The sequence below is a fragment of the Balaenoptera borealis genome, assembly GCF_965194805.1.
Source record: "Balaenoptera borealis genome assembly, chromosome: 4".
Taxonomy (NCBI): Eukaryota; Metazoa; Chordata; class Mammalia; order Artiodactyla; family Balaenopteridae; genus Balaenoptera; species Balaenoptera borealis.
In genome coordinates, this window is record NC_138861.1 from 128,579,242 (window position 1) to 128,599,487 (window position 20,246).

Here is a 20,246-nt window from a genome sequence, read left to right on the forward strand (position 1 = left end):
TTTATTTCTCTCTAAAGCAAACTCTGAATGAAAGCGAGTCTTAACAAATACAAATGTGATTAAACAGTAACAGAGATGTTGTGTTACTATGAAAAATGGTGCCAAACCATTTCATTTGAAAAAAGTAGTGATTTGATATTTTCATTCAAATCCAAATTGTTTCATGGGAAGAGGAGGAGACAATATTGCTTAAATTTTCTTTTACAAACAATTTGTAAAAGTAGTAAAGTCCTTGTCTGAAGAAATTAATATGGTTTTTTTTCCTTTAAAAGTATAATTTATAGAGGATGTTGTGTAGTGTGCTCAAGTTATACCAAGTGCTTTTATACTGAACTTTAACTCATTAAAATACTTAAATATATTTATCTGCCATTTGACTATTCCATTTCCTTCAAATATTAGAAGATGTCATATTATGCTCAACTAATTTAATTAATGTGGAGATAATTTTTCCTATAAAACAAGGCTTGGGAATTCCATTTCTTTGCTTCACGTTTATGTAATAATAGAGAGGAAATGGAAATTTCATCATATTTAGTTTCAAATGAAAATCAAGAACAAATGGGAATTCCTTGTCTTCAGCATGTTAAATTTCATGACCAGCTAGAGAATAAAAGTTATATTGATAGTTGAAGTAAATCAAAATTTGAATGTGTTGTTATATTTGCATTATACATTTAGCGCAAGTACTGTCAAATGGTACTTGGAGTTTTTATATGGCCGCAGGCTACATAGAATAGTTTTGAAGAGCTAGTTAGTTGCCTGCATGATCTGCTTAGGGATAAAATCTGGATTATAATTTTCCCCATAAGTGGCCTTTAGCAGCATTCTAGCTTATATTATGTTCACCACTTCTAATCCAGAAAGTCTTGACTTTGGATCATGTTTGTTTTCAGAACCATAAAAATTATATAGTTAAAATAAAAGGACGTGCAAAAAAAAACCCACTTAAAATAATGATCATAAACTCATCTTCTAGTCTCCTTGTAAAGTATGGTTATTTGAAGCTCAAAAGAGTTAATAACATAATCACTTGGAAGAAAGTCATTCAATGAAGATCTGCCTTTTCGTCTCACACACACACACACACACACACACACACACACACACACACACACACACAGAAAAATGGTTGGCCCCTAATGTATTTCCCTAAAGTATTCTATAGAAAATAATACCAGGTTGTGTCAAAGAACAGGCCTCAGGGTTCCCTGGGAAGTTTGTTAAAAATGCAGATACATAGGTCTCAGCCCCCAAGATTTGGTTTTTGTGGAAGATAAGGGAATAAAAACTGGATTTCTGCATTTTGAAAGTCCTCTCCATAGAGTCTGATGTTCCCAAAGGTTATAAACCACTGTCCTAGAAGGCCATCACTGGTTGACAAGCCTTTAGAACAGCACAGTCTTGAACCCTAATGTGTATATGAATCACCAGGGTATCTTAAAATGCAGACTTTGGTTCATCTGGGTTGGGGGCTGGGATTCTGTGGTTCTAACACGTCCCCAGGTGGTTCCAATGCTGCTTGTCTGTAAACCTCACTTTGAATAGCAAAGATGGGATTTTTCTAGCCATTTTGTAGGTGAGCTAACAGGCATTTGTTTTGAAGTGCTCTACAAGAAACTGCAGTATTAATAGGAGGCAGCATTGCATTGTGAAAAGATAGTTCATCCAACAAGCACTGACTGAGAATTTGCTGCATGCTAGGTTCTTAGGCCTTTGTGTTTCTGACTCCCCTTGACCTTTCCTCGTGAGGCTAACATTTATGTGTCCCTTAGAAAATCTTCCCTCCTCCAGTAATCCTTGGCTGTGACGCTGCTGTGTGCTCCCCCTGCATATTGCGTTCACTTTAATCATAGCAGTTGTCATATTGGGTTACACTTATCTACTTTCTTATCTGTCTTAGAATATAAAGCTCTTGAGGGCAATACTCATGATTGTACTTCAGACCTCAGAACTCTGTCCATGAAAGACAATCAGTGAATATGTAGGATTATTACTTAACTAATTAATTAAATAAGGTAACATAAGCAAAGCCTCAAGCTCCAACTCTATTCCCTTTGTAAATTCAACACTGACCTCCAGCTAGGTAAAAAGTGAGAGTAGCTGAGGGCTCTTGCCTGTCTCTGGAAGGCTCTCCTTGGCTGGCTCTGACCCCGAATTTTTTGGCAAGGTGATGACATTCATGTAGGCTCTCCTTAATCAGAAATAAATAGGAAAAGAATTGGTCAATTCCAGCAAGGAGCATGACTGGTTTTAAAATGCATCAACAGAACACTTACATGGACACAGAGGGCACTTAGCATGACCCTGATCTCCCTTCCTGAAGTACGGGATTTGGCAATCCACTTCCATAGCCTACCCAGCTCACATGGAGCTTCCAAGGCAGACGGAGCACATAGGAACTGCAGTAGCACCTGTGGTAGTGCCTCCGCTCCAGCGCCTCACACTGCTTCTGCTCATGAGCTTATCTCCATAAAGTGCAGCCAAACCCACATAAAGTTTTATGTTTTACTGGTTGCCTGTGACCTTACCTCTCATTGGGCCAGGGGACTGATGGTGAAACGGAGTGATTCGCAGGAGCAGCTGCAGAGTTGCTTATTGAGTCGTGGTGTGGCCATCCCCTTTGCTGGGGAAAACTCAGTTACCTCTCATGTCCAGTATTCAATAGGACCAATTCTCTTCCACAAATACAGTGAGAATTTCCCATTAATCACATGATACTTTTGTAGTAATCTTAAACCTAAAAGAGACTACAAAGAAAGAATACATAGAAAATAGTAGGCTTGGGAGTAACTATTGGCCCATTGCTGAGGGAAGTTGAAACAGTCTTTACTCATATTGACATTTATTTAGCACATATTTATTACATGCCTATATATGCAGTACATACATTGGGTTATAAAAGATACAAAGATCTTTGTATTGCAGTCACAGCTGTCAATGAATTTCAACTAGCCAGTAGTTTGGAAGCTGAATGGAAGTTATTTTTGACAGGAATAAAGACACAGACTTAGAGAATGGACTTGAGGACACGGGGAGTGGGAAGGGTAAGCTGTGACGAAGTGAGAGAGTGGCATGGACATATATACACTACCAAATGTAAAATGGATAGCTAGTGGGAAGCAGCCACATAGCACAGGGAGATCAGCTCGGTGCTTTGTGACCACCTAGAGGGGTGGGATAGGGAGGGTGGGAGGGAGATGCAAGAGGGAGGAGATATGGGGATATATGTATATGTATAGCTGATTCACTTGGTTATAAAGCAGAAACTAACACACCATTGTAAAGCAATTATACTCCAATAAAGATGTTAAAAAAAAAAAAAGCACCCTTGACACTCCAGTCCAGTTAAGATTTTATTCTCCCCTTTGTTCTCCTCTCTTCTGAGAATGTACTTGGAATCTGGGCTGAAACTGCTTGCTTCTCCATTTCCCCAGATCACCAGAGTGATGTTTTATCTGAATTCATGGTTGTGGCATGCTCTCTTAGCACATGATTTTAAAAGGTATCACTTCCTGGCTTCTGTCAGCCTTTCTTCCCTAGGCTGGACCTTACTCTTGTTTGTCTCTGAATTGCCTTTGATGAAATTTCCTCTTCTTAAACTCAGATACCCAAGAGGGCAAAGATGCGTATCACGCATCCCTGTCCCTTTAGATGAGTAGTTCTCAAAGTGTAGTCTGCAGACCTCTAGGGGTCTCTTAGATGCTTTCAGGGGATCTGTGAGATCAAAATGATTTTCATAATGGTACTAAGACATTGTTTGTCTTTTATCACTCTGTTGACATTTGCACTGATGGTGTAAAAGCAAAGGTGGATGACACCTTAGCATTTGAGGCAGTGACACCTACCTGTACTAGAAGTCGTTGTATTCATCACTGTCACCATTTGACTTAAGAAACAAGATGCTGGTTTCATGTAAGAATGTCCTTGGTAAAGCAGTAAAAGTTTGCACTTTATTAAATCTTGAGCACACATCTTTTTAATATTCTGCGTGACAAAATGAGGATACATGTAAAGCACTTTGAATGTTTGTCTTGAGGAAGCACTTGCATAATTTTTTGAATTGCAAGCTCAACTAGTCATTTTTTTCATGGAACATCATTTTTACTTAAAGAATGACTGACAGACAAACTCTGGTTATTTAGACTTGGGTATTCAGCAGACATCTTCTTGAAAATGAGCAAAGTGAGCCTGTCACTTCAAGGAAAACAACTGACAGTATTTGAGCTTTCAAGGGAAAATTAGAAAGTTGCACCTGCCACCGTGAATTTGACAGCTTCCCAATACTTAAAGACTTCTCTGTTGAGATCACTGATGATATTAAGGAGTGTGATTTTGTATACTGTATGATTAAATGTGTCAACGTTTGGAAGATCTGCATAACTCAGTGAACCAATATTTTCTGAACAACTAGTGCGTGATGTAACAGAATCATGATGGGCTAAAGATCTATCCAAAGTGCAAAACAGACTAGAGAATTTTAATATAATGAAGTATGAAAAGTTCATTGCTATGGTTTCAGATTCCACATTGCAGTTTGAGAAATTGCCACTTACTGAGTTTGATGTAGTATCAAGGAATATCCAAAATTATCTGAAAAGGCTATTAAAATACTCTTCCCTTTTCTAACTGTTTATCTGTGTGAAGCTAGATCTTCTTCATACACTTCAATCAACACAATGTAACACAACAGGATGAATGCAGAAGCATGTATGAGAACTCAGCTGTCTTCTATTAAGCTCAGACATTAAAGTGATTTACAGAAATGGAAAACCATGTCACTATTCTCATCAAATTATCTTAGTGTTAGAAAACATGATTATTTTTCATAAAACATTTGTGTTAACATACTGTTCTTATTTTTAAATTAATTAATAAACAAAAGATTTAAATATCTTTTTATCTCTAACATGGTGAATACCAATAGATAGAACCCACAAGAACAAAATATTTTTTAAGTACTCAATTATTTTTGAGAGTGTAAATGGGTCCTAAGACCAAAACATTTGAGAATTGCTGCTTTAGGTCACACACTTTTATATACTAATGATTGACTAAATGAAGTTCCAGTTAACTAAAACTTTGGAGGAGGTTATTTAAATTGGCCCTTCCCTGAAAGGGCATAGTCCTTGATTAACATTCCCGGCCCCTGCACGAGCATATCTAGAACTAGGGAAAAACAGATACATTTTTCTGGGTACATGAAACATATTCAGTGTCTGAAATGAAACAATTTCAGTAAAAACACCAACACAAGCAAAGTATTAAGGACCTCAGATTATGAATTTTAATCCAGTTCCTTCACTTTATTAATATGGCAATGCCTCAGGCCTAGTTCTACCTTTAAATAAAAAAACTTCTATTTTAGCTGTTTGGAATGGTACTCTTTCTGAAAGATGTCACATGTGTTTTTGCATCTAATTAGTCTAGTAAGGTGATTTAAATATTTTAAATGACTTGTGATCATTATTATTAATGCCCATTATTTTACTCAAATACAGCAGGCACTAAGTCCCATTGAGCACGTGAAAGTTTTTTACACTTTCATTAAATGTATTGAGTCTTATTTTTTTTTTTAAGATTTTCATGTGTTTTTAAATGTTGCCTTTCGCTTCCTTGCTTTGGTGTTGTGTTAACTGTAACATCTTTATACAGTGTGCATGTTTGTCTCCCCATTTCTAATTTTCTGTAAACTAAACAAAAAAGCTTATCAGAATTGTTTAAAATTGAGCAAATAGACTGAAAAATGATCCCAGAACTTACAGTGATGTATAGAAGTTTTAGTGAACTTTATTTTGTATTGTATTTTGACCACTCAAAAGATTGTTGAGCTTACTTAGTTTTTTAGATAACTAAATTCCTAATAGATGAGGTACTGCAGCATAATAATCATTTAGTTAATTGTTGGGCATGCAGTTAATAAATATGAACAGAGACTTGAGAAACCCAAATAGCGAGTTCTAGTTCTGCTGTCTTTTCTGAGTCATCCTGATTATACTGACTACTTGTTTATCTAATCTTTTAGGTTTTACATGTGCTTTTTCAATGAGGTCTTTAAAAGTTTTAAAAAAATATTCTGTATAAATATTTATAAAAAGAATCTGCCTATAGTTCAAAGCCTCTGTGCAATCTTTCACAATTTAATCCAACAAAAGAGCAGACAGGGACACGTCCTACCTAAGGCTCTGGTCCATCAGTGTTTTTCTGAAAGAGCTGGGATGTTTACATTCTTAGGGAGGAAAGAAGAGCAGAGAATACCATTCCATATTTGTACTTGTTGGTTTTTTAGCATCATGGTGGCTGCTTTATAACAGCTCACAGCAGTTATATTGCGGCATCGTTTCTGCCTGTGGAATCACATTGGTATGCAGATTCTTAAGTATGCAGCCCCATGGATTAGGGCCCTCATTCCTGTTAAAGAGCGTTATTTACTTCGGGAATCTTTCCAAAGTTGCTACCAGGAATGCTTTTTACTTTTATGGTGACTTGGTCCCTAAGAATAAAGACAATCATCCAAAAGGAAAACTTTTTGCCCAGTATCTGGACCTATATCACTGACCAGAGCAGAAAAGTTCATAATCTTCAAAACTCAATATGAGAAACAGGTTATTGAGTTTGAATTGAGGAATTGAGTATAGAATAACTGAAAAATCCTAGTGTCTACTTGTATTTGCATCCATGACCCAACTTGAATATACAGTTTAAGAATTATTTTCACATTTTTAGACAATTTGTATAATTGAATTTCTTATTCAATTCTTCATATACTTATCAATGCTTTAATGGAGAAAAGCCTCGCTTCATTTTAGGAATTATCTACTCTCCTTTTAGAACATCTGTCTGGACAACAGTGCATATTAATAATCATTTTACTTTATTCCCTCTAAGTTGTTCACAAAGCTTTTATTTCTCTTATATTAAGTTCCTAGTACGTACTCTACAGTGGTTTTTCTGAACTTCATTGTCCTCAAGTTTTAATCCCCTTCTGCCTTTCCTCCTGTATTCTTAGCAGATGGTGACCTCATACAATTTATCTGGTGTTAGTTCCTGCATTGTCTCTCCTGTCTGTCTTGAAATATCAGCATCTGTGTCCATCTTTTTTCTTTTCTGTATCTGAGAAATAGTTGCTGTTTTACCTCTTGTCCTTTTTTACCTTCTATGTTTGCCCTTGATTCTATCTTTCTGTATCAGCTCAGGGTTCATTTGCAGGAAATAGAAAACTCTCTAGTTAGTTTAGGGAGAAAAGGAATATAAGAAGTACTTACAGAATTGTTGAAAGATCTGGAAAGGCAGGCTTTAGGCAGGGCCTCCAGAAATGACTTCAAAACAACACTGTAGAACTGGCTACCCAAGGGATTGGCAACATTTGCCACAATCAGGAAGCTAAAGGAGTCAGGAAGCTATTGGGCTGGCTCAGTGCTAGGTCTAGGATTACACACTTTAGCTGTGATCTGGGATTAAGAAGCTGCCAGTAGAACTGCTGTAGCCAGAGGAAAATCATCTCCCAGATCTGCACCAGCAAGATGGATGCCTCACAGTCTAAAGCCTCTCTCCATTTAATTCAATTTCAAGTGCAAGTTTCTTGCAGGTACACCTGCTTGTTGAAATTAAATCACACCCAGAACCCTAGCAGAAGGAGAGTCTGGGAAATGTTATTTTATCTTCTCAGCCTCTGTTGCACACAAGGCACATTCAAGAGGGCTTGGGACAAAAGTCGAGCAATCCATTCAACTCTTTGCCACAGTCTTCTCTGACTTTTTATTTACTCAGTTACTAGTTATATTTCTTGTTTGTTTTTCCCATAGTCTAGATATGTCCTCAAGTCTTTATTTTCCATTTCACTGTTTGAATTTCTGCACTGAATTCCAAGATGGTTTTTGCTTCCTACAATTAAGATTTTTCTTGGGTTATTATTATTTTTATTCCATTGTGTTCTGGTCCTTTTCTTTTGCCTTGTCATTCTGAAACTGTTATATTGCTATTTGCTATTGATTTCCAAAAATATTGTACCACTGTGAACGTGAATTCCCAACAACTTGTAAACTCAGTTTTGTTATTAGGAAACCCCCCTTCAAGGGCTGAGGTTGGAGTTCAGAATTTGGAAAGCAAGCCCATTAAAAGTAGGATTATTTACTTATTTCTAAAACTTTAACCATCATCATTGCTCTTGCTGTACCTTCCAATGACCATTCTGACCATTTCACTGGACAGCTGATAAACACAGACTTATCTAAGTCTTTGGTTTAAGAGCCAGTTGGGGTGAGGGAATGCTTATTAAATTTTGTCTTAGAAGTATGAGGGAAGTTTTGCCAAAGGCCTGAAGTGGAAAATTGAGGAAGGGCTGGGGCTTCAGAAAGAGCTACTAGATCATAGACTATTCTCCAGCTTCCATCATAATGTTTTTACTTGTCTGAGATCATGTCTTTCATCCTGTCTTAGTTATCTCCAGGTCCCAAGACTTTATTTTATGGATTAAGAATAGCCCTGCATAGGATAGGTTAATTTATGCTATCTTCTCTTTCTCTTTCATGTGTTTTAATACATATAGTAGTGGAATTTAAAGAGGAGACTGTCTTGGTTCTACCACTTACTCTGACATCTTCCAAGAGGACATGTCAGTGAATTGTATGTGAAAATGCAGCCCATGAGACAAGATTTAGTTTTGCTAACAGGAATCTGACACACTTGATATGTCATATATACAACAAAGTAGTTTAAGTACAAGGTTCTGTGAGAACTCAAACCTGGTACTTGCTTTCTAGTCAGTTCTGGAAGACGTGGAAATGATGCAATAATAAGTTAATAGAAATGGAGCTTTTTTCATTTTACCAGGGAATTATTTATCATAAAAGTAAATGAGCATAGCTGACATTCTTCTCAGATTTAGTTTATGAAATGAAATAATGTTGTTAAATGTCCTAAAGAAGCCTTAACTTTACATTTTCACTTGGTTGCAGTAAAATAAATCTTTCCTGACATGGATCAAGGGGCTGTAAACAATAAAACACAGTATTTGGTAAATATCTACGTTACCAGTATCTCTCTTAGTTTTGTGCTCTGATTAAATTGAGAGACACTGAAAGGGAATACAGGATTTATGGATAGAAACTCACTCATCTGACTAATGTATTAGGTGTGGAATGAGGTCTCTAAGGGAATGTTTTCAGAGAAAAGGAGTTATACTGCATGCTCACATAGGTACGTTGTTTCATATCACAGTTTGCAAAACACAGTTTTATTCAATTTTGAATTTGTAACATATTGGGTCATAAATTGACAATTAAAAATTAAAGATTGAAAAATCTTTAAAGAATATTATATATATATAACTCTTAAAATAATAAAAGAGGAAGAAGAAGAAGGAAAACAAAATAAACAAAACCTGTCCTTCCCAACATTGGTTTATGGACTGACCAGGCAAGTTTTTGTCACTTCTTCCTAGTCTCTCCCATTTCCTCCCTGACTTTACTCACTGTAGGTCAATTGTTATTGCACTCCTCTCTCTCTTCACTGTAGGGCTCATGGTAGAGAATTTAGACTATCGACTAAGTAGGCAATATGTGTAATGGTTAAAAACACAAGCCCTGGGGTCAAAATCCCTGTGTTCAAGTTCTGGTCCTAGCTGTGTGATTTTAGGCAAAGTACCTAACTTTTCTGAGTCTCTGTTTTCCGATCCATAAAAATGAGAGTAATGACAGCACATCTGAACACATACAAGTAGAAGTACATTTATACTTCTCATTAATGTTTTATAGAGATAAATGGTTTAAGGATGTAAAGGGCTTAGTATAGTAAGTGCTCAATAAAAACAAGCCACTAGTATTTAAATATTTGTATTATTATCTCTGCTGGGAAACAATAAATAGGCTTGTATTCTCTTCCATATTTCAGTTATGAAATGTGTACTTACACATTTCACATAGGAAAAGATAGATGAAACATTGTTTATCTTAGATTATGATGAGATAATGCCAAGTATATGGATAAAAACTGAAAATAAATCCAGATATTTTCAAACATCTTATAGACAAAGTACTAACATTTTACAGTTTTTCTTTTTACTTGGCATGTTCTTTTTGTTTGTGTGTGTGTGTGTGTGTGTGTGTAGAAAGTCAATGCATTCTTATTCATTAGTCCCTTCTTGAGCACTTCTACGAGCTGTATGTGCATCATGGAACTTAACACATATTATTTCTAATCCTTATTAACCATCTAGAGAGATCAAATTTATTAGTTCTATTTTACACTTTAGAAAACTAGAGCTTAAGGATGTAATGTAACTCATCTAAGTTCAGAGAATTAGCAAGCATTGGAGCCACACAATTGAATCCTATGTCTTCTTTCATCAGAGTTGGTGTTCTTTCCCACTAGGACACACATTTTATGAATGTAGGACTAATGGCTTGAGGAGAAGACTGGTTGATAATTTCACTGATAGAGATTCAGCATTATAAATAGTAATGATTTTTATATGCAAACTTACTCTTTTTACTGACAATGTATTTCATTTTAACAAGTAAGAATGTTTTCAGGGAATAGAATTTTTACTCAGATACATAATAATGCACAATTATACAAATTATAAAAATACATAATTATACACAATATAAGGTAAAGATCTTTTGTACCCTAATAAATGTTTATTCTTCATAATACACCTATGAACAGAACCACATTGGTGAAGTTGGTGATTGCAAGGGATATGTTTGGGCATAACTGGCTCTGGCATACAACCATTGTTTAGTTTAGTCCTATTAAAAATGGAGAAAGAGTAGTACTTTAGAAAAGTCTTTGCAGCAAGGAAAGTATCACCATATTTAACATGGTTCTTGAGGGAAAAAATATTTCCTGCTGTTCAGACAAAAGTAAAAGGTCAGCTAAACACAATCACAGCAGTTGATTCCAAATGTTGACCTCAGAATGTATGCTCTGAAGGAATGCTAATGGCTCCTACCATAGTGCTTTTGCTTATTTGGATACCACTAAAAGCCTCACTTGACAAGCATAATGATGAATTGCACCTTCCCCATCAAGCAACACGTGTCTGGATGATAGACAGCTCTGTTAAGTTGTGGATTTGTTTATTTTCCAAGGACCAATTTTTCATCTTGCTCTGCAAACCCATGAAGCTGCTCAAAACTCACACAACTTATTGCTGATAAACGGAACCCCAGCTTCAAGATTGGGCCTGGTGGGGGCTGGGGTACAGGGTATAATGACGCATCTGTTTTATCAACATAAAACTCCCTTGGTTCTCAAAAGGATGAATTTTCTGTTTGCACTCTAGTACATCTGACTCCACTGGATGAATGGTTTTATGCTTCAGAAATATGCTTTATTATCCACCTAATCTTATTTTATTTAAAAAAATTAAATAAATTTAAATGAAATGTGAATAACTCTATTCCTAACTTAAATGTTCATTGTTGAGCATTGTTTCATTCTTATTAACAACTCTCTCATGATTCTTTATTTTAATAATTTCATGCAAGACAACAAAACAAATATATTTGGCAGTCAGTAAACAAATATTTTTCAAAACTGGGTGAAATTCTCTTTCTCATTGCTTTTGTTGCTTCCTTATAGCCTTGGAAATATTGAGTTCCTTTAATTTTTGCAATAAATTAGTGTGTTCTTTCAAAACAAAAGGAATGAGATTGGTTTTTCAGAAAAAGGGGAAGGCCTTCTTATAATTTATAACAATAAAAGGATAGACCCTCCCAGAACAAAACTAACTGAATCACTTCAAATTTCAATAGCATCATTGCTTTGGCACTTAAAGATATGCTTCTGCTTCCAAGAGTATCATTTAAAATATAAATGCACTTGGAGATATAAATTTTAAACCTGTTTCAGTCAGCATATTAATTATCATTTAAGACCTTAGCAAGAATTTGTAGGCATCTGTTAGAGATAAATTGAAATACATTTTATGCCAAATCAGAAATGAGCCTGGCTATGAAAACATTCTTCAAGAAGCACTGCTTACCTGGTTTTGGCCTCTTTGGACTCAGAATCTTAATTTTAATAGTCAAACAGGGATCCCCTTGGTAGAAAATATATATAAGATTATCTTAAAGTATTCTTAAATTTGAGATTGTATGATCATGATACATAGTTCATTGAGAACTATTAAATTCACGTTATAAAATGAAATCTAAACACATTAGTATCATTTAGGGTCCCAGCAGGAAATAGGTGGCCTGTTCAACGGAGTAATTAAAGATAATGTAATGCAGGGACTAAAGGCAGGCTCAAGTGAACCAACAAATGATAATGAAGCACCCAGAGATCAAGAGCAGGAAGCTATTATTACCCTTAGGCCTGAAGATGCAAAGAGATGGTGTGTGTTATTGGAATATAACAAGAGTTAAGGCACGGTAGAGGGACAGACGGACAAGAGCTCTAACTGTCTAGATCAAGCAGCAAAGCCATTGCCAAATCGTGGCCCAGCAGGTCTTGCAGGGAGAACACCTCCCTGACTTCTCATTTCCCTTGCTCTTTGATCTCTTACTGGGGCTTCTGGTTGACCAAATCCAACCAGGAGTTGGCAGGCAAGGGAACTGGGTCACTGCAGTCTCTACAGGCCAATCCTCCCACTGCCATAAAGAGGCGCCAGGGAGGGTAGAGAATGGGCCTGGAAGGGCAGATGGAGAATAACCAGCACAGCATTTTACCATAATCATAATTATACAGAATGTAAACCTCCAGGAATAACTGAATGTGATTCTTCACTAAGGACTGGTGGGAGCTCTCTGTTGCTATTCTACTCCTCTGAATTTCTCTTCTTCCAGGATCTGAAGGTTCTCTTCTAGGTTTTTAGTCATTTCTTGTCCCACTGAATCTGTGCTGGAATATGATGCAATACTTATAGCAGGGCTGTTTCTATTTTTTTGCAAAATAATCCCTTTTTTTCTTTCTTTTTTGCTGAAGTTTGCTTATTATCAAGTCTTGAATAGTTGATTTCCATGAAGGATTTCTCCCTTTGACGTAATTCTTAATATCCTGCTGCCTAATTTCCCCATTTTACTGGGATGGCTTTCGTCAGTTCATTGAGCTGTACAGCTCCCTCCTTAAATTGATTGTCCTGCCCTACATGTCCTTCTTACATTTGGTGTTCCATCCACCCTGGCAATGAGAAGGGCTTTTAAATTTTATTTTAATGGGAGAAGCCACTTTCTGATTGGATCAAGCTTCACAGTGTGACATAATTATTTTTAACGTATAATCAGTTTAAACATCTGTCTTCCTCCATTCTTCACCATTCTTTATTTCTGTTTTTCTAGTTCCTTCACCCTAGATTTGATTTCCTTTTTTTCTGTTTACTTAGAATGCTATGAATTAAATGTTGACATTATGGTGTATAATAAATTGTGCGTAACGGGTGAAAAGTGTTTAAGATGGTCTTATAGGTTAACAGGTAAATTAAAAATCAGGGCTGCTTTTACAGTTTGCAGATCTATTTACCTCTCCCAAGTAAAAATTTCTCAGAGATAATGGCGTGTTTTTTTATGTTATATAATTCTAACTATTGCCTCCTTTTTCACTCCACTCAGATCCGAAGCCAGAGCAAAGCCTCCGGGTCTGGGCTCTGTGAGGGGGATGAAGTGGTTTCTATCAATGGCAACCCTTGTGCAGACCTCACCTACCCAGAAGTCATCAAGCTCATGGAGAGCATAACAGACTCTCTCCAAATGCTCGTCAAAAGGTAAAAAGATTTGTTGGAATGTATATTTTCTCCCGAAGCTACATGGGAAAGCTTATAGCTCCTACTACCATATAAATTGTTATCTATGGGGAAATGAGGGTGCTCTGTAGGTCAGTATAGTTAAACAGAAAAATCAAAGTGTTTGAAAAATGGCAATTCTAATCAACTGAATTTTCTGGTTAATTGAGAATTAACTTGAAAATTTTGTTTCAAGAACTCTGTTGAAAATCTTAGTTAGGTATTTTAGACTACTTCCTTAGGAAGCTCAGTATATTGAACATAATACTTCTAGGTCAAGATTTTTTGGTAGGTCAGGATCACTAAATTATAATTCCTAGATTCACAGATTAATTTAAATGTTTAAATGTCACAATATTATACTGTATAATATTTATTTGAATAGAAAGAGGATGCCTAGGAGAAAGAAAAGAACCAAGAAACGCTTAAAAGCAGCCCAATTTCTGTTTGCCAGAAAAACCAATATTTGGATATGGGCAAAAGCTGATGGTTAGTTTTTGGACTATCAATGCAAATCACTTGTCAATTTGATCTCTCCTAATACCACCCTCCTCACCTAACTGCTTAAAAATGCAGAAGTAAACTTTAAACATAAAAACAAAAGAAAACAATGAAGGTAATCACAAAAAACTATAGCATCAACATTTTTACCATGTGCAAATTGCAGTACAGTCCACATTAACTTTGTAAATGAGGCCCTGACCATGGCATTATAATGAATCCACAAAGGAACACTCTGGCTTCCTAGAGAGCAGCCTTCAGAAAGACAAGAGAAGGACTCTTCCCACAGAATTTCAAAACCTTCTAGGTTTTGCCTTAACTCTGCAGAAAGACTACGTACAGCATTATCCCTCTGATAATCATTCAATATGATTCCATTTCTATACAAACGTGAACTCACTTTGGCCAAAATTTTGTGAAAATAAAAGAAATCTAGCATTTGTCTCAGAATCTCCCATCTAAATATTTACCCTTCAAGCCCAGTGTTTAAGCCCCTGGGATCCTACTTATTTATAAAGCTGCCATTTGCTTTTAAAAGGGATCTAACAGGAATGTTGCCAAGTGTAGTCACAGGGTTGGCCATTATTATGCATAAATCTCTGAGGTATTTGAAGTGTTCAATCACATCCAAACTGGGAGAAAAACCTTTTCTAACTTCTTATTCCCTTTTAGTGTCTTTGCTGATTTAAAGAGGCCAGTCTCTTCAGAACACACTTGTAGTCTGAGACATCCCCTACTAGTTCTTTTTTTTTTTTTTAATGTGACGATCCATTTATTTATTTATTTATTTATTTATTTATTTATTTATTTATTTATTTATGGCTGTGTTGGGTCTTTGTTTCTGTGCGAGGGCTTTTTCTAGTTACGGCAAGTGGGGGCCACTCTTCATCCTGGTGCACGGGCCTCTCACTATTGCGGCCTCTCTTGTTGCAGAGCACAGGCTCCAGACGCGCAGGCTCAGTATTTGTGGCTCAAGGGCCCAGTTGCTCCGTGGCATGTGGGATCTTCCCAGACCAGGGCTCGAACCTGTGTCCCCTGCATTGGCAGGCAGACTCTCAACCACTGCGCCACCAGGGAAGCCCCCTACTAGTTCTTGTTTCGATTAGGATTGACTACCATTGGGAAAGTCCTTGATGGTTTAAAGTTGAGTCTTAGGCACCTATTTACTTTCAGAAATAAATAGACTAGTTCTCTGCTACTTTTAAGAACTGGAACCATGATTATTATTATTTTCTCTTAAGTATTTTTACTTTTACAAAATAAATAAATAATTGACGAGATTCAAAATGGAATCTCAAATTAAAATCAGCCCAAAGGTCATCATCATCATCATCATCATCATCATCACCAACACCACCACCACTACCAATCTGGATAACCAAACTTTGTTTCCTGGAATTAAATATTTCTCTCACTCATGTAACTGTTGTCTATCCCTAGAGGACAAGCGGTTTACTTTTCCTGGACTATTGCCCAGAGATAGCTGGGTCAGACTACCTTAAAAAAATCCTCCTTTAACATTGTCTCTATTACGGTAAATTTCATTTAAATGATTATATATATATATACCCATATAATTATGACACATAAATTGTGGAATTGAGTACCTATGTGCACTGAATGGAAATGAGCATTTTAAGGTATAAAGCTCTAACCTCTAGTTCTTTTATGATTTTTATTCATGTATATCTATCCATTTTACCTTGGCTACCAATAAATGTTAACATTTATCTGACCCATTTGCCTGTATTACAGTGTGTAAGGCTGGAACGAATTCAAACTATTCTCTTCTCAGCTTCATAACTGATTGCTAACATAATTCAAAGTGATTTAATCTACTTCCATCTCAAGGCTTTCCTAAATTAAAACTCTCTGGCCTTTTGATACCCTCAAATTCAGTTGCATACAGTGTATTCATCATCTCCTATATAAGAAAGATCTAATTTGCTTTCAACATGTTTTAAAAATACTATTTTATAATGGTTTTTTTGGTATTACCAGGAAGCTTTACAGATTACTTGCATAGAGAAAGCTGCATTTCATTTGACTGTTAGTTTGTGTTTTGTTTATTTTTGTTTTGCTAAATGCAGTCAAAAGCAAAGTTAGGAGTAATTATTTTGAATATTAGTCTCAAATTTTACTACAACATAAATTCTAAGGTAAATTCCCTTGAGTAGAATAGAAGTAGGGGCTCACTCCCTTCAATTGATGACGCTGCATTAGTTAGGGTACATTTTGTGGGAAGAAGAAAGGGGCCAAGATAGGCGCTGCTGCTTCTTTAAAAAACTTACAAATGTAAGAAATGAAGGCATCTCCTACAGCTGTTCTGTGAATGATGCTTCTCTTCTAAAAGCAGTTAGAGTTTAAATTAGAGTTTTAGCAAGAAGTTGTTTAACCCTTAACTGACACTGCTTCTTGCAAACCCAAATTTGCAAAACCATCTGGGAATGGTAAAGGTCAAAATCAAAGGACTGTGGTGAACAGCTGTGGGCTCCTTAGCTGAGAGATTAAGGAACAGTTTGACTTCAGAGATCCTATAAGGAAAGCTCCAAGAGAACAAGTTCAAGCAGAGAAGGGGAGACGTCTCAGATTATAAATACTCCATGACTCAATGATTCATTGCAGCATGGAAAGGATTTCTCTTTACACAAGAGTACTGGGCTGGGGTCCACTTATTACAAAACACATGCTCATTGGAGCTTAAAAAAACAGCTTCTATTTCATTCCTTTCAAGAAAGCACAGCCTCTAAAAGGATTACTTGAGTTATCTGTATATTAATATTGCTCTGAAGCTGCTGAATATGTTTATGAGACTTTATAATGTCCAGACCTAAACTTAGTCAATAAGACATTAAAATGCTTTGTCATATTATAACAAGCATGGTTATTTGAAAACACCCCAATAATTATAGATGAAGGGCATCTATGTAGCTATAACTTGTGCTTTGAAAAAAATAAAAGCTGAATTTAGGATGGATTTCTGTTTCATAACATTTGGTGAGCATTTTTGCTTTGCTTTAAAAGGCAAGTTTATTTGGAAGATCTTTAAATAATAATATAAACATGTTGCCAATTTCTGTTTTCAAATATGTTGCAGTTGACATTTAAGAGGAAATATTTTTACTGTATCCTGTATTAGACATCATAAAAGTGTCAGGAAGTTCTTTGGCAGGTGTAACACACTCTGATTTAACCTTCTGGACTGATTTTTCTGTGTGCAGACCATCCAGTGGAATAAGTGAGACTTTGAACTCTGAGACTGAAAACAAAAACCATGAGCATCTCATCCATGAAGGGTACGTGGAAAGTACCACCCTACAGATTCGACCAGCCACGAAGAGCCAGTACAGAGAGTTCTACATCGCCCAGGTCAAGAGTGGAGCTCCCCTAGCTGAGGACCAAGCAAGTGGTGCTGGTTTTTCTGGGAGCATAAAAGAAGAAACAGGCCTGGCTCCTCACACGTCTGACTCTAAAAGTAGATGCTTAGCAGAGGAGGTTATCTTAAGGGAGAAGGCAGAAGCGGGGCAGCCAGGCACTGTGGTTGAGCTACAACTGACCCTTTCACAAGAGAGACACAAGCGCACTAGTGCCCCTGTAGTGGCTCTCCTGGGAGCTGAAAAATCTAAGTCTCCTGACCCAGATCCTAATCTACAGCATGACGGGATCGTCCACATAAATTCTGTCCCCACTAATGAGAAAGGGGAGCCTCCTCTGAGGTCCAGCAAGATAATCCAGATCTCCAGTGGCCAAGAGTTGAGAGTGATACAGGGAAGTGAAGCAGGAGACACCGGGCTGCCCCGAGTGGAAGTGATCTTCGACTGCTCTGATAGGCAGAAGACGGAAGAGAGCAGGCTTCAGGCAGGAAAGGGGTGTGTGGATTCTCCAGTGGAAGGAGGGCAGTTAGAAGCACCTCCTTCTCTGGTATCCTTTGCAGTCTCATCAGAAGGCACAGAGCAGGGAGAAGATCCACGCTCAGAAAGGGATCACAGCAGACCTCACAAGCACAGAGCACGCCACGCACGTAAGTCCTGCCCAGGGGGCCACTGCTGGGCTGTTGGAAGGGGCTTGGGAGCTTAGGGTATTTTGCTTCTGCTTTGCCTGCATGGATTTCTTTTTTTTTTTTTGGTAAGATTTTCTTATGTCTCTCATTGGCTTTTTTCTTTTTTTTAATTTATTAATGCACAAAATAACAAACATGAAATTGTGGAAAATACCAATTTCTGACCTGGAAGTAATAAGTTTGAACTTTGTAGTAGATTTAAATGTTTTTAATGCATTTTCTTTTATTCCCAAAGACACAGGAACTGTTCAAGAAAATAATACTGTTAATGTGCCTTTTTGATTTGTCTCAGAATATTGTGATATTTCCTGTTAAAATAGCATCTGAGAGTATCTGAAGTCATGTGCACGCTGAGTTTAACTGTCAAAAACTGTTGAGTTTGTTCCTGAGAGGTGTCTTTAAAATACAGCCTCCACCACTGATATTAAAAGCAGATCCTCGTTTTGAAACAAATCATTGTGCAGCATGATGATGCTTGCAGAAGTGAGTTTGACGGACAAGGACATGTGGAATGCTGAGCAGTTACGTGATCCTCTCCGTTCTGTTAAGTCTTCACTAGACTGCAAAGCGTTTCATCTACCTTCTAGACACAAAAGTCAATCCCCAGGGCCATGTGGAGGCATTTAAATGTCCCCCAACACAAAATATATTTTAAAGTCAAGGCTTTTTACAGTGTTTTGTTTTACCCAGGGGAGCGCTTACAGAGTGGAGAATGAAGATAAGAATGGCAGTTAGGTTTTATGATTTTTGTTATTTTCTTTCATGTGCTCTTTAAAAACAAATTTGGAATTTCATTTGAGGAGGTAAAAACTGACTGTCAAAGGCACTTGAATGTACGAATGATACACAACAGTAATGATCTTGGGTATTCAAAGTATATTAAGTCTCCTAACTATTGTTATTCCTTTTAAAGCATATTTTTAGCATAACCATTTGTAGTTGAATTGGCAAGTGATGTTAATCATTCCTTATACTTTAAGCATCTGTATGCATCTTCACATTTATAGCATATTAAACAAGTGCATTAAGGCAGCACTCACACATATTTTACATGTTGGCAGCGAAGTTAGCAACAACTGTGCAACTGTGACTGTCAATTTAATAGTAAGTTGTATAACACTAGTCAAAAAAGGAATTACATTTAGGAATGACCACACTTTTTACTATATTCTCTAAATAAAATTTGATTACCAGTGAATATCTGTAATTTTGTTATAAAACTATTCTGATTCTATTTTATTTTTGAAAAAGTAACCATTAAGTCTGATTTTTTCCAGTGACAAATAGAGCTGATTTCCAATCAAAAAAATATTCAAAAAGATTTTCTGAAATTTCCATTTAACTATTTTGAGGAATTCAAAAATTATTTGTGAACCATGCTCATTTATCATGGAACACATGATTATAATTAGCTGGTACTATAAATTAATTTGCCACCAATTTATTTTTTATAACAATAATAATAAAATTAAAAATTGAAATATAACTTTTTGTTATTTTAAAACTGTCAAGTTCTCATTTTACATGACTTAATTTCTGCATCAGTTTTTACCCACAGTTATAAGGGTCACTAGTAATATAATTTAAAAATTTCCCCAAGATTTACACTTATTCTTGCTGCAACTAAAGTAGTATTATATTTCCAAGATGGTAATACATTTACAAACAAATTTATCTAGACAATTTTGTAGCTAAAATTTCTTAAATGTATTCACAATAATCTTGTATTCTGAATTATTATTAATTATTGATTCGGTACCTTCAATTATTATTCATTCAGTTTTTTGACTTTATATTAATTTAGTAGCTGTGAATGCAAAGACTTTGGGAGAATGGCAAAGTAAAAAAAAAAAGAAACAGAAAACTTAAATATTTAAACTTATTACATTAAAACATTTACGTAAACAATATTTTCTTGTTTCCCCCTCCCACTTTTTAAAAATGCTTGGAAATGTTTTA

General features: G+C 36.2%; 1 protein-coding gene across 3 annotated transcripts in view; it reads left to right on the plus strand.

Moving 5' to 3' along the window:
• The window catches only part of SYNPO2 (synaptopodin 2), a 174,480-nt gene that overhangs the window by 117,222 nt on the left and 37,012 nt on the right, over window positions 1–20,246 (plus strand). For 2 of the 3 annotated variants that reach the window (XM_082389614.1, XM_082389613.1), the window contains exons 2-3: window positions 13,557–13,708; window positions 17,449–18,248. In XM_082389614.1, the coding sequence (XP_082245740.1) occupies window positions 13,557–13,708; window positions 17,449–18,248 (952 nt within the window). The remainder of the gene's footprint in view (window positions 1–13,556; window positions 13,709–17,448; window positions 18,249–20,246) is intronic. The other variant, XM_082389615.1, reaches the window with a different exon arrangement.